General features: G+C 33.6%; 1 protein-coding gene across 1 annotated transcript; it reads left to right on the forward strand.

Annotated features, from left to right (window-relative positions):
• The first annotated feature begins 11,420 nt into the window (after positions 1-11,420).
• Positions 11,421-14,295, forward strand: LOC131629829 (pentatricopeptide repeat-containing protein At2g34400-like). Its single transcript, XM_058900628.1, has 3 exons — positions 11,421-12,358; positions 12,475-13,540; positions 13,852-14,295. Exons 1-2 carry the CDS (start codon positions 11,475-11,477, stop codon positions 13,421-13,423), a joined length of 1,833 nt encoding a protein of 610 aa, XP_058756611.1. The 5' UTR covers positions 11,421-11,474; the 3' UTR covers positions 13,424-13,540; positions 13,852-14,295.
• Positions 14,296-25,857: the final 11,562 nt, after the last annotated feature.

The raw sequence follows: 25,857 nt of genomic DNA on the forward strand, positions 1-25,857 counted from the left end.
TCTATTCTATAAATCTGTTTTGCGAAAGCTCATAAAAAATGTGATGGTATAGACATAATTGAGGGTACGAGCTTAAAATTTAGACTCATTTCTTATAAAAGTGAAAGTGAAACAAACCCGCGTGTATTGTGCATTTCAAATCTAAAAATATTTTAAAAACTATTAATGTCCGTGCCAATAAAAACTAAAAAAAATGGTGTCAGAGAGACAAACATATTAAATGATGAGAGTCTAAATTATTGATCTGCCCCACAATAAAATGCGTGCAAAACAAACATGCATGACACACCGAACATATTTTGCCATCTCTAATTTCAATGATCTTGATGTTTGAATTTTTTCTCCAACATGCTTCTTTTTATGTTTTATTTATTCAAAAGTTTTCCTAATATCTTTCTACGTGGAATGAAAAAACTTATTGGTAAAATATATCATCAACTAGTAGTTCAAAACTTTATCTCACAATGTCCCTCTCATTTTCTACATTAATCAAAAGAAGCCACTTTAGTCTCTTTATATATGCTTTTATAGCAATAACCTTAAACTAGAAGTATCCTTAAATGCCACTAGCTATATATCATCACATGCAAACAAAACAAAACTAGCTATAATTGACGACTTTTAACACAACTCACACTCAATAGATAAAATTTTACTTTTTTCTACAACATTCACTTTGCATACATAAGCTTCAAGATATGCAAATCTTAGTATTAATTTTCACTTGGTGTTATCTTTGTAACAAGATATCTTACGTAATGTAATGTTTGTGGTGTAGGATTTCAATCCATTCACCATCATAAATTTACCTAACTGGCTAACTTTACGTAGCTACTTACATGAAACAGAACCGTCACATTGAATCATGTTCAACCACTATATTATCAAGATTTCAATTTGATGGTGAAATGTTAACAAACATTTTGGTGGGTCCTAGGTCATTCAATGTTTTTGATTTGATTCTATAGGGAATATGTTGTCACCTTGTTAATGAACATTGATTGTAGCTATGTTTACTTGTCTTCTTTTAAATGTGGTATTTTAATTCTTGTATGAAGTATTTATTTAGGATTCATTTATAAGAGGGGTATATATAAATGATAGATTAACAAAACTCATTTTAATGCATGTACTTGCTTCATTAAAAGTTATATTGATATATCACTTGTGTATATATCTTTTTAAATAAATATTCAATATATGATAGATAAATATAACAAATTTAAATTTAAAATTAAACGACAATTCAGTATTTGATTTTGGACCAGATTAATTTGAAGGATCAATTTTATTTATCCACTAAAGACACTTGTGTATCTTTAGACAATATTTTAGGGATGTCAAATGAATAAATTTTATATATATATATATATATATATATATATATATATATATATATATATATATATATATATATATATATATATATATATATATATATATATATATAGAGAGAGAGAGAGAGAGAGAGAGAGAGAGAGAGAGAATGGTTTAAAAAACATATAAAATGTATTATTAGATGATGTGCTTGTTAGTAACTAACCTTCTCTGAAAAAAAATACAAAATTGATGGAACCAAAAGTCGAATTCTTAACTTTATGCAAAAATAAAATGAATTTTATTAATCAGCCAAATGAAGTTGAGGGGTATCATAGCACCCTCCCGCCCTATATAAATCTGTCACTACTAACGAGAGGTTCAATTGAAGTTAGAATAAAAATTTATATGAATTTATTTAACACATTAATTATTAACATCAAACATAATTTAAATCTGAAACTAAATTTTAATGTCAACCTCTTAGAATTGAAGCGCTTTTAAATTATTTAAAAAATATAAAATCTTAGTATATGATTTCGTGTCTTGTTCCTAAACTAGGATTGAATTTGCTTTCTCACCTGTGTTTTTTTTGGATCATAACAATTAACACCAATTGTCACACACTAGTTTTCAAGAAAATAGTAGCATTTTTATTATAACATCAAATTTTACTTTTAAATATGTTATTTATATTCTTATATTTTATAGTTCTACAAAACATTTGAATAAAAATTTTCACATATAAATTCCATTAGAATTAAAATTCCTAAGATTTATAATTTAAACATTCTTAAAAATTAAATAATTCATATTATGACTGGCTTTCCTTTTCAAAATTCACAAGTTATAAATAATACTTTGGGTCAATAAGTGTATACAAAATATAAATTGGCTCAACACTCAACAAAATATAACAAATGACTACCCATATGGTATCATCTACTAGAGCATGAATGACAAATTGATGTAGATTCAAGAGGATTCATATACAATGATCTTGGACCATAGTATAAATATTTTGAATGTGGATAGAAAATAAAAGAAAATTGTTACATGATGAGGCTTCCTCACGTGCAAGCAACATGATATAGGATTTGGGATAGGAATAGGGTGGGCCGAGCTAGGCTTTGCCAAGGCTGAGTCTGATCTATTAAAAAACTCAAATTTTAAGTATGGCCTGTAGCCTATTGTAAGTTTATTTTTTGACTTGAGTCTGACATTTTTAAAGGCCTGATTGACCTATTAGCCTACTTAAAAATCTATTTCATTTGAACATTTGTAAATAAGTCTTTCAACTCACATTTATATAGACTAACAAATTAAAAAATCAGTGAGATCAAATGTTTGTTTGCATTGACTTATTTGAATTTATCTAATAACATAAATTTTGTGATACTATTTGTTTGAAAGAACTTATGGAAGCAACTTATGACATTGTTCATAAGATTTGTTTTCATCTTATTTTCATAATTTCTTTAAAATAATTAAAATTTATTTTTATATTTTAATTCAAAGTATAAAATATTATAATAATAATAATAATAATAATAATAATAATAATAAAATTATTCATATTTATTTATATAGGCTAGCCTCATAGGATTAAAAGACTTTTATATGCCATGTGGCCTAGCCTTTTTAACTAAATAGGCTTATAAAAAAATCTAGGTCTTTTCTATTTATATAAAAGTCTGGCCTGACCTAAACCGTAGGCCCCTATTAGTCAGCATGGCCTATTCTCACTCCTGTATAGGATGAAATAACAAACTAACCACAACTATTAGTTATGGCAGTTAAAGTTAGTTAGAGATATTGCTATAATAAGGGCTTGTGTATTGTAACAATAGTGGGCATTACTTGCCATACAAGTACCAAATGTAATTCACCCTTTCAAGTTAATGGAGTTAGTTACAATTACACCAAAATATGGTGATTCATAGTATGGTATCAGTTAGAATTTTCTAAGATTAATTCTTCTTCTTCTTCCATTGTCTCATTCATCAAGAACAAGTTCTTGATACTGTGATATGTTTCTCATCATCTTATTCTTTATAGAATCACTGTGTTAAAATCAGTTCTTGATTTATTTCTCAATTTTTTACCATTACTGTTCTTGCTTCATTCTTGCTTCATCCTTTTCAATCCATCTTTGATTCACATACATGCCTCCGTGCGTTGCTCCACTAGGTCAGCAAGCTGACACCAATTCTCACTACTACATTCATCCTAGCGAAGGTCCCAATTTTGTCTTCATTTTGCAAGAGTTGAATGGATCTAACTAATTTTTTATTATAAAATACAATATAAATAGATTATTTTATAATATCACTTTTTTAAATTAGTTGTTATTAAAATAGTATACAAATATTTATTGTCATACTTTTATAAATTAGTTTGAAAATATTTATATAAGTATTTTACATAATATAATTTGATGGACTATGTGTATAAAAGAAAATTACACCTGCTATACATACAAATTAAATATATTTATATTAATCATATTATAGATTATTTGCAACTGCTTATATAATTGTCTATCATATCTTACTAATACTACTACTACAGAAGAAGAGTGCTCCAACCAAAATGTCAGAAGATTTACAATTACGAAAGAAAAGTTCCGATAGTTCATAGAAAAAAAATACATATGATTGAATCATAGAAAAAGGCACCAAAAAGACACGAAGGTTTTGATGCACGGGTCCATTAATTTTAATTAATTTTAATTAGTACACAATTTATTTATATGAATTTGTAAATATGAATTGATAAATTTAGAATTTATAAATATGAATTGATAAATTTAGTTGTGTAGTGCATTCAGATTATATCAAATGAATAATAAATTAAAACTGTCAAAAATAATTGATCAACATAAGTTCTTTTGCAGCTCACTATTACGATGAAAAATAATTATCGGAGGAACTAAGGTTAATTAGGTACATTTGCCATGATAATGTCAAATAACAGTCTTGTTACTAAGAATTGTTACATCTGTAAAAAATTCTAGGCAACCTCTAGTTACTTGTCTAAACAGTATTATAGCTGATATTGTTGCATACTATATCATAGTTATGGACAGACCACAAAATGCATACCTGCCTAATTCCAATTTTTCATTATTCATTTGAAGTTTTGAACCATATGGTGACAAATTTAACTGAAAGAAGAAAATATAGTTAAGAAATAGTATATTAGTGAACACAAACTACATTTGATGATCTGCAGGCACACATCAAAATTGAGGAAAAAAAGGGCACACATCAAAATTGAGGAAAAAAAGATTAAAAAAACTACTTATATAAATTGGATTCAGTGACTTCAAGTTTGAATTGCAAGACAGGAATAATCAAGAGGATTAAAAATATTATTAAGAAAATTAAAATCACATAAATGCAAGAGTATTAAGAATATTTAGATCACATAAATGCAAGAAAAGACTACTCTGTGATCATCATTTTTTATTTGAATGTTAACCACTAAAAATTAAAAACTTAATGTCCACACTTCTCCCTTCAATTCAACTGTTTGAATGTGATTTTGATTTCACTGTCAACTCAAATACTCCATCCATGCTAAGACCATCAAGGCATCATCAAGTATTCCTTAGCAAAAACCAATCTACTCAGAGGTTGTAACAGAAGTCATAGATAAAACTCAAAGATCTAACTTCAAACAACCACTAACAAATTAAATCAAGTCTAGATTTAACATCTTAACAAAATCACTATTTATTAAACCAAATGTTCTTATTTATATAGGAACAAATAACCAGAGCCTACAAGATGAGAAATCCAAAATATGTACCGCAATTTGGGACTTGAGATCATTCTCCTCGGTAGTAGTTAATTGAGCTGCAACATAATATTATTTAATTTAGATGAAATTAGATTTGGTAAAAATCGGATCAAATATTATGTTAAAACAAATCGATAATGCTTAACTGTAGAAATATTAAGATAAACTATTAACCATTGATAGTGTTGTAGAACCAGCCCCAGCTTTTTCCTGTAGCGTGAAGAACATAAGAAACCACGAGACTTATGGAACCTGATGCATCAACAACACAAATTTTGCAGTTAAAAAGTATACACAGTACAGAAAAAAGAAAGTGCAGAACATAAGGAAGCTAATCTTGATTGTAAAATATTCACAAATCTTCAACGTAAATATGTATTAGTTAAATTTACCTGAAAGAGAGTTGACTGGTTTTGTTGCACTCTGTCCCTAAGCCAATTGTCTGCAGAACAATATTTTTTGCAAAGAAATGGGAAAAAATATGATTCATGATGCTTATGTGAGTGAATAAGCTTAAATGAATGAAATTGGATTCATGATGATGAATATTTTTACACAGAATTCTAGCCGTTATCGCCGTGACAGAATTCTATCCGTCGACGACATGGTGCTGGAGATGAAAGCGACGGTTGGACTGAAAACTCTGAACCAAACCTTCGTCTCTATGATATTTACTTAATTCGGGTCTCGGTTCGGGTTCATATTTCGTAAGTTCAGTAAATGAAAGGGTTCATGATAAATACTAATTCACCATTACACTTGGTGGTGATAAACGATGAAAATCTTCCTTTATAACCATGCGACTAAAAGTCAAGTCTAATGCATTCTCGCTGCTCTCGGGAATCAAAATTGGGGTCAGTATTTAGTAACATTATTTGAAGAATCAAACTACTTAACTATTTTCTTGTGGAATATATGTTACTTTTGCTTAGCTGAAACATACAAAAGGGATTACAAAAGATTTATCATATACAATTACAAATACCAATAAGAACCTAATTGACAATTGCATAAACAAAACCATTACCTATCAAATGAAAAGGAAGTATGTCAAATGAAAAGGCTTCCTATACATAAGGATATTTCTTGCATGATATGTATACTGCCACAAACCATCCAACAAAGTTATGACAAAATTCCATGGTTGACACATACTACTGTTCTTGATATATTTATCAGTAAGAATTGAAAATGTCACCTAATCCTCAAGGAACATGGGTGGAGGTGTACACCATGCACCACGATGTAAAGCATTGAAGGAGCTTACACTGCTCAACCTAGTAAATGAGCTAATGGTTGACATTTGGGGACTTTGCTGGCCTCTAACTCCTAGTTGTTGTTCCCGCTCTTGCTCCAGCTCCCTCATAGCTATAATGTAATCATATGTGTTGAGTCCCTGAGTCAATCGCAAAAGCATAACATTGATGTTAAATGGGAATTATGATGTAATCTTATACTTTTCAACATGAAGGGATACTATCTTACTTTTTTAATGAGGAGGATATGAAAGAAGAAAAGCAGAACAACAAGTAAATTAGGAATCATAGATAGTTGTTGAGCCACTGTAAAAGCTCAAAATACATCAGTCATTCAGAAAATATGCCAAAGAATGAGTATAGAAATGGTAAATCAAAAAATCATATTCGACAATGATGACCAATATGTAGGAAGAATCTGTAGATTATTTATTGAAATTGAAAACCAATACATGAGAATGGGTCCTGATTAGAGATACATTTACACTGTTATTGAAATAGTTATTTACCTTGACACGAAACTCCTCGACTGAAAGCCACGAAACCTTTTTCAAAAATGCAATCAGAGCAGTGGCAGTAGCTGAACCAAATTCATGGGCAGAAGCTAATAAAGGAAGTAAATGTAAAAACCAAAAATTAATGACATAATCAATTGGGATAAACTGTTGATAACATCAAAGGTTAAGAATCATAACTTCCAGAGAGACAGTTTAATGTATATCAATCGGTTTAATGTATATTACCCGCAATTTCTGCTTTTTAAGCATTTCTTCTTCAGGTTCATCGAAAGAGCTATAAGGAAAAGAAACACCAAAATAGTTACATCAACTGTGGTACAACCAGAATCAACCATAACTTTCATTAACCTACAACATACGAATACTTTAATAAACTAAAATCTAAAATAGTAGTGTAATCTTACAAAAACATATAATCACGTTTTACTCAAAGGCCATAGCTTTCAACTTGAACATACATTAAAAAACTAAACCGACATAAATATAAACCTACAGTGTTGAAAACTATAGAACGAAATTCATCCTAAAAACAACAGAACAAATAGACATGAAACAAATGTTAGAGTTTGATAAAAAAAAGTTAGGGCAAAATCACATGAAATATACATTGAAAGCATTTTTCATCAAAAACAAAAATCAGAAGCTGTAAAATTCAGATTTTAAAAACAATCATTGATTTTTAAAAAGCTATGGAGAATGAAAGGTTTAAGTTGACAGAGTCTTACTTGAAGAATTAGATTCAGATTCAGAGTCTAAGGTCGTGAAGTTTGAAATTCATGCGCATCTTCTTCGAAACAACCTTTATTAACGACCAATGAAAGAGTAACACTTGATGCAAGCAATTAGAACAGATGAAAAGTGAAGGGTTATTTTGTTAATTACTAAAATGTCCAATTTATAGTGTAAATTATTTTTGAGGAAAGGATAATTTAGAGAGTTTGGTCAATCTATTATTATTGGGTAGATAGTAGATAGATAAGAAATTCAACTAATGTTAAATATATTAATGAATTAAAAGATCCATAAAACTAATATTTTGATTTCATTGACTTATTCGAGTTTATCTATTAGCAAAAGTTTTGTAACGCTATTTTCCCTTCCATATTCCCACCCCTACAAATATACAAGGAAATTTCTTTATCCACCCCCTGTTTTCTTGGTGACCCCTAGTGAAAACCTCAAAATGTCCCCTGTTTCGGAAATGCATTTCCGAAATGCAAAAAAATGCTATTTTCGGAGATGCATCTCCGAAAACGCTTTTTTTTCTTCAAAATTTGTCTTATTTCGGAAATGCATTTTCGAAAACAGCATTTCGGAAGTGCATTTCCGAAATACTGCGTGTTTTGCAGATTAAGCAAAACAACCCCTCCCCCCAATTCATTTACCCTAAATCACCATCCAACACTTCCTCAAAGAGATTTTTTGCAAACCAAGTTCAAAGGCTACATCAAAGGATGTTTCTACTTGCTCTACTACATTCAAAAGCTTCTCAATCACTTCAACTTGTAAGTTTCTTAATCTTTAGATCCATGATTGAAATGCATGTTAGGGTTGTTAGAAATTACAAAAATGATATAGGGGTAGGTTGTTAGTAGTATTTAGGTTGTTTAGAAGCATTATAACATGTATGAACATTGGATTTTGGGTTCTGCCATGGAAGTTGCAGAAGTTGGCTTCGCAGGGATATTTCGGAAGTTCATTTCCGAAAACACCTCCCTCACCCACTTTCGGAAATGAACTTCCGAAGTGTGTCCAGAATTGATTTTTTTTTCAATTATTTCACATTCTTATGGATTTCAATTGTTTCAGGAATATGGCAGGCAACCCAGCACGCATCAGACAAGGGAGAGAGACACAAACAGCGTCGGCTAGACGCGAGCGTGCGGCGCAGCTTGCATCGATGCGGGGACGGGGTAATGAACTTCCGAAGTGTGTCCAGAATTGATTTTTTTTTCAATTATTTCGCATTCTTATGGATTTCAATTGTTTCAGGAATATGGCAGGCAACCCAGCACGCATCAGACAAGGGAGAGAGACACAAACAGCGTCGGCTAGACGCGAGCGTGCGGCGCAGCTTGCATCGATGCGGGGACGGGGTGGAGTACGAGCACCCGTACATACTGATGAGCCTGGTTCCTCGTTTGGATCGAGGAGTCGGCTGGCTAGGGTATCTTCTTCCCGCCAGGAGGAGGTACGGGAGGAGGAGGAGGCAGTTAGATACCAGGAGGCGGAGGAGGAGGTACCGGATGTTAACCCTCCGCCCGGGGAGGAGGAGGAGGGCTACCCGGGAGGGCCCATTGACACGTCCGTGCTGATATCCTACCACGAGCATGTCGCTCAACGTGTCTGGGAGGGAGAGGTATTTTTTATAATTCGTCCGACTTTGTTATTTAACCGTTTTTTATTTAGCTTTTTATTCCACATTTTCTTAACGGTCTAATTAACAATATTTTTTTTTGTTTTTGTTGTAACATGAGAGACAAACTTTAAAAATGGTGAACCACTCCCGGAAGATTTTCGGTCTTTTTAAACCAGAGGCGCAGTGGTTTAACGACGCGGTGACAGCTTCAGGGCTAGGTGGGCAGTGCATGACCGGGTATACCACCATCAGCCATGGCATGCAGGGGGCCTTTGTGGAGTGGTGGCACAGGGAGACATCTTCTTTCCACTTACCGGTTGGGGAGATGACGATCACCTTGCACGATGTGCAGTGTCTTCTCCACTTGCCGATTAGGGGGGTGTTGCTGGACCATTCCCGGATCCAGAGGGTCGATGCGATCGAGTGGATGGCGATCTATCTGGGTATGGAGCCAGATATGGCTAATTTTGAGTGCCAAACGACAAATGGGCCTCATATCCGGTTCTCCACATTGAGCGATTATTACGAGCACCACTTGGTGGCGGCCGAATCCGAGGATGCGGAGAACGACCTATTTATGGAGTATCACCATGCCTGCGCTCTCCGGTGCTGGTTCATGTTTTTAGTAAGCACTGCACTCTTTATGGACAAGAGTGCAAGATACGTCGACGTGACCTACCTCCGCTACTTCATGGACTTGACTACCGTTCCCCAGTGGAATTGGGGGTCAGCTATTCTGGTATACCTATACCAGAAGCTGAATGAGGTCTCCAACTGGAGGACCAGGCAGTTGACCGAATCCGCCACACTCTTGACGGTACGTTTCAGTTTAATTGTTTCACATTTATTTATGGTTCGTATTTATTTTTAATACATTATCGTGTTTGTGTTTAGGGCTGGATCAACTCATACTTCCCCCGCATCCACGGCTTCCACATTGCTCCTACGTACGAGGACGCCATGCCCAGGGCCGCCCGATACTTCTCCATAGGGGGAACAATGTAGTGGGACCATAACGTGGGTACCTCGATCGCACAGCTCACGATGACATCAGTTGGAGGCCATTCAGTGACTACACTGCTATTGTCGCCTTTGACCGTATCTCGTTATATTCTGGCTGGTTGGCATGCGGGACCAACACCATGGTGAGGTATCTCCCTGAGCGGTGCATGCGGGATCAACACCATGGTGAGGTATCTCCCTGAGCGGTGCATGCGGCAGTTTGGATTTGTGCAAATGATTCCCAGGTCACCTTTGGAGGTTGCTCCCGACACAGTTACCCGAGTGGAGCTCACTGGCATATTTGCGGATTGGGAGTGTCATGTGGTCCCGGAGGAGTATCGTCGCATGCAGGTCACCCAGGACTGGCACAGTGTAGAGGGGTATGTCACATGGTTCTATCGGGTGTCACATCCTCTGATGACACCCGACGCTCCCAGCGCTCCTAGGCCAACATACGAGGAGGTCATGGAGAACCAGCAGGCCGAGGATGACCATGCCATTGATCTCCTGCCGATCTGCCAGCGGATAGAGTTTCTTGGGCGGGACGCGTTGGACCGAGGTATCATTGATCTGGGCAGTCCAGAGGCAGTCGCCGTGGTGGAGAGGATCGTCGGTGATGCGGGCCATGCGGCGGCATATAGGAGGCAGAGGAGGTCCCAGGGAGTGAGGGTTAGGCATACCCAGTAGGGGTTCAGGTTTATTTTTCTTGTATTCGGCTTGTATTTCGCACACTATTACTCGTTTTGTATATATTATTAGGATTTTATTTATTATATTAGTATTTTATGTTGATATGTCATTTATTTTGTTCGGCGTTTTCGTTTTGTATATATTACTCGTTTTATATATATTTTGTACGGGACTGTTAAGAAAAACATAAAAAAAAGAGAATTTCTGCATAATTCCCGAAAATCCCTAAAAATTGTGAAAAAGGTTTTCGGAAGTGCATCTCCGAAAATACCCCCCATTTGGTGTTTTCGGAAGTGCACTTCCGAAGTTTGGGAAAATTTTAAAACAAAAATATTTCGGAGATGCATCCCTGAAGCAGGGGCAAGTTGGGGTTTTCGCTGGGGTGATCCCTATAGGGAGGTGGATAAAGAAATTTTCATATACAATGTTGTGTAATCCAATTGCAACTACGAAAGAAGCGCGCGCATAGATCAGTGTCCCGTAAATGTAACATCAAAATTCAAAAACCAAAACGTTGAAGACACACACATGCTGATCTCAAAGCACCCAATTTTCAAAATCACAAACCTCAACTCCCCCAAACCATCACCACTATCATTCCTCCTCTCCCTCATTAAACAATGTCCCTCCACAAAAACCCTCCAACAAATCCACACCCAAATGATTATCCACTCCATCCACAAACCAAACCACCTCCTCTCTCAATCCATAACCCTCAAAGACTTCAACTATTCCTCCCTCATTTTCTCCCACATTACTCCCCACCCAAACGACTACGCCTTCAACATCATGCTCCGTGCCACCACCACCACATGGAACAATTACCCTCTCACCCTTCACCTTTACCACCAAATGAAAAACTTTAACCTCACCCCTAATAACTTCACTTTCCCTTTCGTTTTCCTCGCTTGCGCGAATCTCGGAGATATTCGTGAGGCCCGATCAGCTCATTCCTCGGTGATTAAACTCGGGCTGGATACGGATCTCCATACAGCTCACTCGTTGATTACAATGTACTTTAGGTGTGGGGAGTTTGGGTTTGCACGTAAGGTGTTTGATGAAATTTCGCACAAGGATTTGGTGTCATGGAATTCGATGATTTCTGGGTATGCGAAGATGGGTCGTGCGAAGGAAGCTGTTGAGGTTTTTGGACGGTTGAGGGTGGAGTCTGGGTTTGAGCCAGATGAGATGAGTTTGGTTAGTGTTCTTGGGGCTTGTGGTGAATTGGGGGATTTGGAATTGGGGAGGTGGGTGGAAGGGTTTGTTGTTGAATGTGGCATGAAGGTTAATTCCTACATTGGTTCTGCTTTGATTAGTATGTATGCTAAGTGTGGTGATTTGGTGTCTGCTAGAAGGATCTTTGATGGTATGCCTAGTAGAGACGTTATCACGTGGAATGCAGTTATATCAGGGTGAGCATGTATATTGTTTTGAATAAATAGTTAAAGTAATTGCTGAAAGATATAGTGTAATTTATGTTGACCCTTTCTTTTTTAACTAACTTTCATGATTTATTCATACATAACAGATATGCTCAAAATGGAATGGCAGATGAAGCAATCTCTTTATTTCATTGTATGGAGGAGAGTGATGTTAGACCAAATAAAGTTACCCTGACTGCAGTGCTGTCTGCGTGTGCCGGTATTGGGGCTCTAGATTTAGGGAAACACATTGATGATTATGCAACACAAAGAGGATTTCAACATGATATATTTGTTGCAACTGCATTGGTTGATATGTACGCCAAGTGTGGAAGTTTGGAGAGTGCACAGAGAGTTTTCAACGATATGCCCCGAAAAAATGATGCTTCTTGGAATGCGATGATTGCTGCTCTTGCTTCTCATGGTAAAGCCAAGGAAGCTCTAACACTTTTCCGGCGGATGTCAGATGAGGGTGATGGTGCCCGCCCCAATGATATAACATTTGTAGCGTTGCTTTCTGCTTGTGTGCATGGAGGCTTGGTTGACGAAGGACATAGGTTGTTTGATATGATGAGTACATTGTTTGGATTGGTACCAAAAGTTGAGCACTACTCTTGTATGGTTGATCTTTTGGCACGTGCTGGTCATTTATACGAAGCTTGGGATCTCATTGAGAAAATGCCTGAAAAACCAGATAAGATTACATTAGGTGCCTTACACGGTGCCTGTCAAAGAAAGAAAAATGTAGATATTGCGGAACGAGTTATGCAGATGCTTTTGGAGTTGGATCCTTCAAATTCTGGAAACTATATCATCTCGTCCAAAATATATGCAAATTCAAACATGTGGGATGAATCAGCAAGGATGAGAGCATTGATGAAAGAGAAAGGTGTCACTAAAACACCGGGTTGTAGCTGGATTGAAATTGATAAACAGTTGCGTGAATTTCGTGCTGGTGACGGCTTATGCCTCGACTCTATAGATATACGTAACATAATTGATTTGCTCTATGAAGAGCTCAGAAAGGAAGGTTATGTCCCAAAAGTTGTTGAATAATCACTATGAGGGGCTGAAGAGTTGTTTTATTGGACATTGCCGAAGTGGCGAAATTTGGACTCTGGCACTTCACAGTTTCAGCTCAACTATTCATGTCCGTTGAATTTGTTTAATCAGGTTAGTAGGTTCTGACAGCACATACTATTATATAGTGGTTTCTGCACTGATTCTTGTATTCTTTTGTACTTGAAGCTTGAATTTATAAAATTTAAAATGGTTGAGCCATATGAAACACCGACACCTTTGGATTGAAGGCACGTCCTAAGTCCGACACTGACCCAACATATGTAGTTACATTAATCACTTATATTTGTGAAATTATTAATAGTGTCTACGTGTCAGTGTTGTGTCTCATTGGTTGAGCCTCTCTAGCTTTTACATAAGCTATCCTTTGGACACATTCTTAATCCTTTGGGAAATCTGTTCAGGGAAGGAGCTTTTCATCTTGTTGATTTGGGCAAAATCTCCAGAAGAACAAGAATTTTCGGTTTGAGATGAATAGATGCTGCCAAAGGGATAGGTTCCAGCAATTGATCTTGCTTTCAGGAAGCAAATTTTGCTGCTTTATGTATCCTTTCATTATTAACCAAGACACTGAATAGTGCTTGAAAATTTTGATACTCTATTTAAATTCTTTTTTCACCAATGAAGGTTTAGATAGGATATAGGTCAACATACTACAGCAGCAAGAATTATTTAAGATCTGGTGAAATAAATTTTCCTGGCCATTATGCAGATTCATCATGAATGATGATGTATTAAAAAGTTGATAGGCTAAAATATTAGTGTAAGAAAATATGAGTATCTTATATTTTCTCATTTTTTCTGGATTGTTTTCTAGTTTCATTTAGTTATTCATTCAGTTATTCTATGTTGCGACAAAATTCTTAATCCCTAATTTTTATTTCATATTATACTCGCTCTTTCTTTTTGTTTGGACTGATTTATTTGAACTAACTTATTGACATAACTCACAAGCATTTCTTACTGTTTATATAAGTTTATGAAAATAGTTTATGATAATAAACTATTTTAGTTTATTTTTATAAACTTTGCTATAATTTAGGAAAGAAAGTACCTCATAACTTAAATAAAAATAATTTGACATTATAAATAGCTTATGTAATCCTTTAGGGCTTAGTTTGAATAGATAGAATCATACTGAGGGAGCGGAATGAGATGTAATAAAATAATATTTTATTGTTTGAATAATTTAAAAACGGATGGAACAAAGAGGAGTAGAATGATATGGATTTCATTCCATTCTATCATTTACCACTGTATTCCTTCCACTCCGATTTGGGCGGAATGAACAACTTATCTTGTTTCATCCTAAAATTTTCAAACAATCGAATAGAAGAATCTTTGTTCCGCTTCATTCCATCTCATTTCGCTCTGTTCAATTCCGTTTTGTTCATTTCATAATATTCGTTCTTATATTATAAACGCTTTATTAATTTGTTTAACTAAACATACATGGAGAAGATGATTGCACCAGAAGAAGAAGATGCTTAATGGAAGAAATTAGGTCAACTTAAGATTAGATGACTAGGCAAAATTGATTTAGGAAAGAGAGTTAAGCTCACTTCCTTTTGTTTTTCCACAACATCTAAATGGAACTTTCTTAGTTCTAAAGAAGAAGAAAATTACTTCTGAAGCTAAGGTGGGAAAATAAAATTTCTATCAATAAACTAATTTAGGCCCATTTAGCAAAAGGGAATGGGTTAATACACCTCATAACTTATTTGCACTCTTCGACAGGGAATCTAATTTTTTTTTTTAAATTTATAATTTTTAAATTTATACGCATCAAGTATACAAAAAAAACCCTCTCTAAATCACACCAAATCTAAGTTAAAAATATATCCGACACACAAAACCCTCTTTAAACATATTAAATTGAAGTTAAAAATATGTCTGGACACCTTACAAAATTTGAAATCTCGACGCACTTAAACACACCACACCAAACCTAATCTTAAATGTGCGTAAAATCAAAGTTAAAAAGCTTTCAAATTTTAAAATTAAAGATTTTTTTTGTTTTTTTTTTTAATTTGCTAGGATTTTAAACCTCCTTAAATTTTGAAATATGAAGTATTTATGCATTTTTGGTAAAAAATGTTGATGAACATCCAAGTTTAATAATATTAGTGCTAGAACTTATCAATTAAGTAATAAGCTACCTTAAACTACCCGTGGCAAACAGATAGATCCGCCCTTACAAAAACTCATAAAAAATAGAACGCAACAAGACAAACATAATAAAAGTTTGAACCAAAATAATTGACCCGCCTTGTAAAAAATAAAGATCGGAATGGTGGGCATACAAATAATGCACCTCTTAAACCTTAAAATTGCTATAATTAATTTAAGAGAAAAGAAGTCATGCACTAACAGTGTAAAATAGTTTTACAGTGTCAATCAATCACAACCATGCATCCAATTACATCCCATTTTTATTTTAAAAAACTTTTGATGACATGGCTTTTGTTGAGATTTTTTTGTTGAATGTGTAAAATAACTTTACACTGCCAGTGTATGAATATTATTCTCTTAATTTAATATCTGTTCCGCAAAAGTGAAAAAAAACTTTGGTGTCTAATAGGCACGTCGAATTTTAAAATCTTTTTAATGTGATCCTTAGAAGAAATGTCTCGAACAATTTGGAACTTGAGCCACAACCCTAACAAGATCGGCCGGTCCAAAGGCCAAGCTACTCAAGCTAGTGGCTTTAGGCCTTAAAAGTTTGGGCTTAAAAAAGGCCTCAAATTTTTTTATTTAATTATAAAAATATATAATGATACTTGAGTTACATATATTATTGTACTTGAGTTGTTGGTAAAATATAGGTCTCTTATTCTTTTGGTCTTGAGTTCAACTTTTAACTAGGGGTGTGCATGGTTGGTTATTTTCAAAAACCAAACCATAACCATTTTAAAACCATTTAAATGGTTTGGATTTATAACCATAACCACATTTTAATTAAAACTGGTTATAAAACCTGCTATAGATTTCGTTATGATTATATAACCGGTTTTTTAAAAAAATCCAGTTTAAAAAATATTTTTTTCCGAAATTTAAAAAAAAAAAAATTTTGAGAAATAAAATATTTGGATTTGGATATTAACCGAATTATAACCAAATCTAAAATAATTTAACCGATTAATAACCATTTAATTATATCCGAATTATATGAACGGATAACCAAATCATTAATAATTAAACCGGTTAATAACCATTCAATTATATCCGGATATTTAAAAATGATTTAGGTTTGGTTATGGATTAGGACATCACAACCGAATATCTTGCACACCCTTACTTTTAACAACCACAAAATTAATATTTTAAAAGCCTCACTTTAAAATTTGTTTTAAGTTTCTAAACTGGTTGGGTGGGCCTGAACATGGCCCAAAGCCTTTTTACTACGTTCAATATTCATCATGCATGACTAGAGTAGAAACTATATGCTCGACGTGTACAACTAAATTTGTATGGTTGAAGATCAAACTTGAAGATGGTGTGTATTATAAAATTACATTACATAAAGTAGAAGAGAATCGTACAGTGATGCATGTGTAAATGGCTTGTAGTCACCGCCACCGTCATCACCGTTCACAAAGTAGAAGAGAATCGTAGTTTGGACAAATGCATGTTGCAAAAGAATCTTAATTATTGTATATGGTAAGTACACTCTTTTGGCAATACATATATATATTAAAGCGATATTAATTCATGGTTGTTTGTGCATTATGTTTCTGCACGTGAGCGTAAGACTATTCGGGAATGAAATGAAAAGTGTATATATATGCATGTATAGGTTTTGTGTTCTTCTCAGTACATGTAATGTAGTTATGTTCTTGTTAGCTCACACCAAGAAGAAGAAAGTGGAATGCAGCCAAGGGTGATTTGCCGGCAGGTTATATGGTTTGTTAATATATATTGTACATATGTTGGCAAATTTCTCATGGCTACACTTCGTTTTATTCTTTTCTGTGTGATGCTATATGTGAACTCTGATATACAGTTAAAATTCTTTTCTGTGTGATGCTCTATGTGAACTCTGATATACAGTTACATTATACTATGATGTTAAAATTATATATTATGCCTATTTTTATAAAACTATAGTTATAGGCTTTGGTGGTTTAGTCAGAAATACATTGTTCACGTTTTGATGGTTAGTCTAGAATAATCTTAGTATGGTATGGTGATTTCGACAACAAACAGAGTTTTAAAAAACGATCTTGCCCGTATAAGGACTTTTGTAATTTTAGTCGATACAGGTATTACAATACTGATTGTGATTCCTGATTGTGATTATTGTGGTGTGAATAATTTGTTTTTTAATATAACAGTATTGAAATTCTCACTTAACAAAACCGTCTTGCCGCGGTAGTTTTTATAGTCTCGGACCATGTTTTAAAACCTTAACAACAAATACAATTTGGAGATTTAAAAATTTACAGGATAATGTAATTATAATGTGATTTAGTATCTCGATTCAAATTTTGTTATAGACTATTCACTATATTTTCACCAAACTTTAGTGTTGGATTGTAGAATGTTGACTATACTTTACTGGATGTTATTCTATATTATTGTACCATTAATACCAAATTTAGCCCTTACTCTTTGTGTTTTTGTATATGACAAGAGTATTTTTAAGGTGGTTTTTATACTATAAGGGTTATTTTGTTAAAGATTTTAAGTTAACGTATGATGGTGGAGAAGTTTATTTTGGATTAGATATTATTGTTATTGATTTAGCGATATGATCTTTAGGTGATTTGTTTGATAGTTGAAAGAAGATTAATTCAGATTTAAATGAAGATTTAAATTTAAATTTGAATTGAAACAATCATAAGACTTTTATGAAAAAAAATACCCATCACTGCATAATTTCTAGACGAAATCAAATCAAATATCCATGAAGAAAAACCTTGAATTATTATGTTATATAAGGAGCTTAAACCTATATTGGAATTCAAGCATTCACATTGAAGATTTTAGAGTAATAGATTTACAAAAGTCCTTGTTGTTTTAGGTACACCACACTATGTTTTAGTATAATGGCATAGTTGTAGGTTTGTATAGTTGAGTTGTAAAATTCAACATCACTCATAATTTTGATTGAAGTTGATCACTTGGGTTTGGCGATTCTAACCTAAACACTATGGATTAGTGTTTGAGAGAAAAAGAAAGTGAGAGGGCGAATTCTAAATAGAAAATCATTTGGTAGTGTTAGGAAGAGGCATTGAACAACATAGGGTTTGTTGTTTCTTGTAAGACTAACTTCCTTTCTTGGGTTGGAAGCTCTAGATGTAGGTACGAGTTGCATCGAACTCAATTACTAATTGATTGTGTTATATATTGATTTTCTGCTCCATTATCTTGTACAAGTTGTGTGCAGAAAAAGGAATTCACACATGTTTTTATACATTTTACACTCATTATTAGAGAGTGTACATAAATTCAAAGGGTGAGAAATGTCAGATGAATTTATATTCATTTTAAAACGGGTGTAAATATAAGGTATATTTCACCCTTTTTTTGAAAAACGGGTGTAAATTATTACATATATATTTAAATCAAATAAATTTACACCCAATTTGATAAAAATCGTGTGTAAAATGAATAATACTTACTATGAATGTCAGCAAATTTATACCCTATTTTATTTAAATATGGTGTAAAAATATGATATATTACACCTTATTTTAGTTATCAGGGGTGTAAAATATTTGATAATTATATTATATTTAATTTCATTTACACCCTATTTCATTCAATCAAATATTTTTGTATGCCATTGGACATTCATAAACAAATAACTTATAATGTGTGTAAAAGAACTCGATTTATTTTTTAGTTTTATTTAAAAAAATCATTAAATCAAATATTTTATATAACATTCATTCGGTAAACAAAAATCACAACCAAAACAATCATATTTTAACAACATCATATATAAGTCTTACATCAAAATCATATAAGCTAATACCAAAAAGTTATACTTCAAAATCATATTATCTCGTACCAAGAAGTCATAATATTTCTCCATGTAGCAACAACAAAATATTCAATCACAAGTTATAATATTTATTCATGTAACAACAACAAAATATTCAATCACTTTCTTCATATAACAACTAAAAGATATTAATGGAACAAAACCTTTATATATATATATATATATATATATATATATATATATATATATATATATATATATATATATATATATATATATATATATATATATATATATATATATATATATATATATATATATATATATATATATATATATATATATATAATTTTTCTTCTTTCGCTTTTGTTTTGACAATATTTCTTTATTTTCTTGGTGCTTATGCTATTCAACCATTTGTATTTGGTCTTGTTGTAGATTTTTCTCTTCAACCATTTGTAAAAAAAATTGAGTATAAAGTTGTCGAATGTTTATAAAATGGCAACCATTCTATAATTTTTATTAATAAGATATGTGGCTAAATGCAATCATATATGGTTAAATTGGTTATAAGATAGAAGCCAAATTATTTAGACTATCAAAATTGAATGAGGTTACTTGCTTATATCAAGAGATGGTATAAAACACAGGACGACAACTAAGTATAAATTTTAGTACATAATTAGGCACTAAAATTTTCAGTACACTGGACGACATCTAAATAAACATTTCAATAAAAATACTCTTTATATTTTTTTATTCCCTTAGTGTCTACCTAATTTAATTTTCGAGCCCTAATGAAAGAACACTACTTCTCCAGCCATCGAAAGAACACTTCTTATCCAAGGAGCCCTAACGAAAAAACACTACTTCTCTAGCTAACAAAAAAATATCTCTCACCGTTAATTTAAAAACTGTTCTATGTGGTATGTTATTATTATTTTTGTTGTTCTTGTTATTGGTGTTGTTCTCTATTACTGTTGTTCTTGTTGTTGTTGTTGTTGTTGCTCTCCATTACTATTGTTTTTGTTGTTCTTGTTCTCCATTACCTTTGTTCTTGTTGTTGAGAAGCTTTATTTTATGGATCGTAGTTAAGCCTCTTTGCTATGTTCATTTCTTATTTAAATTTTGTGACAATAACTTTGGGTTGTTTTAGATTTTGGTTTTAGTGTTTTGGATGGTTATGCAAACACCTATTTTTATAAGAATAAATCTTGGTTAACATACAAACTACCTTGAAGACTGCATAAAAAAATCTGAGAAAGACAACAAGAAGGAATATGGGAAAGACAACAAGATGATTTATCGCAAGTTATATTTTCTATGTTTTAGATTTTGTGTATGAAGCATTAGTGTGCCATTCACATTTCCTTTATTTTTGTTTTGCTGCAAATGTGAAAGAATTTATTGAATTCCTTAAAACCATAGAAGAAAACCCCTAAATTAGTTGTAACCTTAAGCTAACAGATAAGAAACCATAGAATAAAACTTTCATTAAATAAACATACAAAAGGTTATTTTTTATTAATCATATCTAAATTCTCTGGCTGAGAGAAAGTTTGACCAAGTATAATCTGATTCATCATCATCAGAATCGATGATGAATGACCTTTATACCTTTCTTCTTCTTGATTTTCTCTTCCTGAGAGCTCTCATGGGTCTCAAAGGTTCGGTAGCAGGGTCTCAAAGGTTCGATAGCAGGGTCTCTTTCAATGACTTGGACCTCTACAGCAACAACAACTTATGTTCTCTCAGCATTGGATGAAGTACTCATTTTGTGTTTTGGGTCTTCCTCATCTCTTATTTCTTTGGATGAAGTTTCAACATAAGTACTCATTTTGATTCTTCCTCCTCTCTAATTTCTTTGGAAGAAGTTCTTTTTATGTTTTGGTTCAAAGAGGTTTTCCACTTTTATATTGGTTCTTCTGATTCTTCCTCTTCTCTGATCTTTGAAAGTCTATAAGCCAAAAGATTTCATGCATGCCAAGTTTTGTTCTAATGATTGCTTCTTTAATTCTCCACATTTTATTCTGTTGGAAGTTGGAAAGATCTTTTGGTTGACTAGCTACCTCGAGCTTTTGAATGATTACATCTATTTGTCTTTTCAAATTTCTTTTTCCATTCTTTGTTATTCCTTCCACTCTTTCTTACGCATAATTTGATGTAATGATGAGTACATTGTAGATTGTTTGGTTCCTAATGGAATTGTGTCATTGATGTTATTATTTTTCTTGTTGTTGTTGTTGTTGTTGTTGTTGTTATTCTCCATTATAATTGTTGTTAAGAATATTTACCTATTACCTCGTTTCATCAAAACAATGAGTGTCAATATTGGGCGGACCATCCAGTTCTGAAAATAATAAAAATGTTGATGTTGGAAATCAAGCCCACGTGCAGTTAACTTTATCCCTTAGTGTTTTAATATCTGAGTTGATAAGGGTAGCTTTTCATGACGCCCTTTGTCACATCGCTTACGTAGCCGAGGTGGATGAAGCTATAAGAGTTTGCTTGACACTGCACCAAGAAAATGCACCACCAGCCAATATGTAGATATAACATGAAGTGAATATTTTACTATCTCGACATCCAACAAAATCAGAGTCAAAGTATCTAGTGATCTCCAACTGGTGTGACCTCCTATATGTGAGCATATAATATTTTGTTCTCTTTAAATACCTCATAATTCTTTTTGTTGCTTTCTAATGATCCATTCATAGATCGCTCAAATATCTGCCTAACATCCCAACTACAGATGCAATATTTAGATGTATACAAACTTGTGCATACATCAGACTTCCTACAACTGATGCATAAGGAATCTTTTGTATCTCTTAAATTTCAAAGTTTTCTTTTGGGCATTAATTAAGACTAAATTTGCATCTCTTAGAAACTAGATTATAACCTAGTTTACATTCCTGCATGCCAAACCTTTTAAGTACCTTTTTATGATACACACAATCTTGAACAACATTCACCTCAAAACCAAATGAGAGAGTTACTTCATGAAACTTGTGGTTCAACTAACAATACTCTTGATTTAGTCCATAGATGGATTTGTCAATTTGCAAACCATATTTTTTGAGTTTCCTAACACAATTTTCTAGTTGCACCATATATATTATTTCATCAACGTTGCCATTGAGGAATGTCATCTTGACATCCATTTGATGGAGTTCCAAATCATAATGTGAAACAAGAGCCATGACTGTCCTAAAAGAATAATTTGTTGAAATCAGAGAGAAAATGTCTTTAAAGTCAACCATTCCCTTTGGTTATAACCTTTAACCACAAGACGAGCCTTATAGCTATCCACATTTCCGTTAGAATCCCACTTGTTCTTGAGGATCTCCACAAAGGTATTGTTTCTTGCAACACTTGTTCTTGAGGATCTTGAGTTTGTTCTTCATGAATGACCAAATCATCTTGAGTAGAAGGAAATTCATCAATGTCTTGTGAAGCAACCGTATGAATCAGTTCTGGAATTTTTATTGATTCTTCCTCTAAAATAAAATCTTTAACCTTATTAACCCCCCAATTTTAATATCCTCAAACAATGTGGTTGTTCTTGTCTTAAAAATTGAGTTTAACTTGGGATCGTAAAATTTGTATCCCCTAGATTTTTCAGAATAACCTATAAAGTATATGCTTACTATTCGAGAGTCAAATTTCTTTTCATTTGGCATATAAAGCCTAGCATTAGATGGACATCCCCATACGTGAAAATGTTTCAGACTAGGCTTTCGCCCATTCCAAAGCTCATAAGGTGTTTTGGAAGCTGCCTTGGTTAACACTTTATTTAGAATGTAAGATGCAGTCTTTAGTGTCTCTACCTATAGAGACTCTGGCAAGGTATAATGAAAAATCACACTCCTTACCATATCCTTAAGAGTACAAATTTATCTTTTAGCCACACCATTCTTGCTAGGTGATTTTGGCATAATGTACTATGGGACGATTTCACATTCCTCTAGGTATTTTGCAAAAGGCCCCGAACGTTGTTCACTTGAACCGTCATATTGTTTACGGTGATTTCCGGTAAACAACCGCTAGTCTTCCAAACTATAGAATATACTTTGGTTACTCGCAGGATCGACTAGATTGATCCTAGGACATAGTCAAAAAGTTTGTTATTTGTGATGAATTGGTTCATATTGGTTGGTTATTTGGTCTTCGATATAAGAATTAAATTGACAAAGTGTAAAGACTAACAATCGCCTTGTTATACACGTAAATATAACTCTGGCGAAGGATGTAGCAAAGATAAACTTGCAAAAACTTAAAGTACAAGAATGTAAATTGCAGAAAGTAAATACTTCGAAGTACGTTAAAACGAAATATAAAGTTGCAAGAATGTAAATGACCGGAATGTAACGAAAGATAGAAAAAATACTGGAAAAGATATTTGTATTAAGATGAATACAAACATATTAAAGGTGGTGGTGTCATACGTACATTTCTCAGCGAACTCGTTCTCTTAACGCTTGATACTTGAGTGATTTGTGAGTGATTTGTACAAAATGAACACACGGAATCCTAACATTAAGACCCTTATTTATACTAGTTTTGACCCTAACGGTCCTACGTTAACAAGATATCACGTTACTCACATGCATACGCTTCGAATCCCTGGGGCGCCATCTGTCCTTGTTCGGTTACACAGACTATTTCGAAATTCAAATCATCCCGCCTAAATTCTCTTTTGATACGTGGCAACGTGATCAATACCGAGAATGCTACGAAAACACGTCAAGCTTCAGTACCCTTCGTATTTCGCGATAACGCTTAAGTCTTCAAAGACAATTTTATTTCGAACCAGCTCCAATACTTATTATCTTTATTTTAACTTAAACAACATCCTCGAACATGGCCATCAGTAGCCATTTTATTTCTCGAAATGGTCATTAGTACCATTCTTCCTTGAACTTTAATCCTTCAAAGAATATTTTCTTCAAACGAAATCCCCAGCCAACAAATTGCCCCCAATAAATGCCTGTTTCGAAAGCAAAAGAAATAGGCGTTTCTTGTCGTGATGAAATTTCGTCTTACTCATTCTTTAGAGTTCCAAGACAACTGACTAACTTCATAATCATTTATGACTCAACTTTCAAAACGTCTTGTCATTTTCAAAAACGTCTCTTTAGAACGTGCATTCCCACGTTTTGTCATTACTTGTGATCATTGCTCCTACATACTAGGAGTAAGGCTAACAACTGTTCGACCGCCATTGGATTAAATCAGCGCTTGCCGCGTGTCCTTTGATCTTTACCCAAAATATTTGAAAGGGTTTCCGTTAAACCTTTAAATACTTGTACCTTTACCTTCACACAACTTCCAGTTTCACTCTCCTTCGTTTATCACAGAAAAGAGTTCCTCTTTGGTTTTGTTTAACCTAGTTCTTAAAACAAACTCATTCATGGCGTCTTCTTCAAATGCTCTTCAACCTATTCAAAAGCTTCAAAATCCCACGCAGATAGGGAATCAAGAACACATTCCAGAACCAAATGCCGCAGAGGCTCGCGCTATCTACGCTTCTCAGGTAATTATTCCTTTTGAACTCTTTGGAAAAACTCATGCCTTCATGGGTCCTTTACATGGAGGAAATAACCCTTCTCTGGGAAAATTTTTCCCTGCTTATTATAAAACTAGGCCTTTTGTTAGCAAGAACAAAATAGATGAAGATGGTCATCCAGTCTTAGCTAAACCTGTCAATGCAGATGATACTTCGACTAAAACTACCGCAGCCTTAGAAAAAATTAATTTAAACTACGTAACCAATTTTGTGAAAGTCTTTAGGTCAATTCCTTTAGCAAAAGACCCTGACCTGTATTATGCTTGGCTAACTAAAGTAGAAAAGCAAAAGGCTTCATTTTGGAAGGAACTAGGGATTTATGACCTAATCTAGTTATCCAAAATAGGTTTAGAATACAACCAAACCATGCTAGTAGCATCAGTACATTTATGGGATGCTTCTCACAATACTTTCCACCTTCCTTGTGGAATGATTACTGTCATACCCCAATTTTTGACCCTAAGATCCTATACCATTCATATCCCAATCACTAATCAAGAGCTTCACTTGGAAGTTTTGTTTATGGTGTTGCACTCACCTCATCAATAAGAGGGACCATCAAGCACCAATGATTGTTTATCTTGTATGCATATTATACTAACCCAAATACCAAAAACATTGCTTTGTTTCTTTGTAGGCTTTTGTTTTGTAGTTACCAAGCCAAGACATGCAATAAACAAGGCATTTTTCAAATTTTTGACTGATGAAATCGATTTCCCTACTGGGTAAATCAATTTCCCTGCAGCAATCTTCAACAAAATCACATTCTGGACAGCATGAAATCGATTTCCCTTCTGGGTAAATCGATTTCCCTAGTGTATTTTGCGCCAAATTCTCTTCTGGAACAGAGTGAAATCGATTTCACTCCTGGGGAAATCGATTTCCTTCAGG

This window comes from Vicia villosa, unplaced genomic scaffold (genome assembly GCF_029867415.1).
Source record: "Vicia villosa cultivar HV-30 ecotype Madison, WI unplaced genomic scaffold, Vvil1.0 ctg.000606F_1_1, whole genome shotgun sequence".
Taxonomy (NCBI): Eukaryota; Viridiplantae; Streptophyta; class Magnoliopsida; order Fabales; family Fabaceae; genus Vicia; species Vicia villosa.

Coding starts and splice junctions, on each gene's coding strand:
- LOC131629829 (XM_058900628.1), top strand. CDS start 11,475: ATGCTGATCTCAAAGCACCCAATTTTCAAAATCACAAACCTCAACTCC. Junction 12,359..12,474: donor TGGAATGCAGTTATATCAGG/GTGAGCATGTAT, acceptor CATACATAACAG/ATATGCTCAAAATGGAATGG.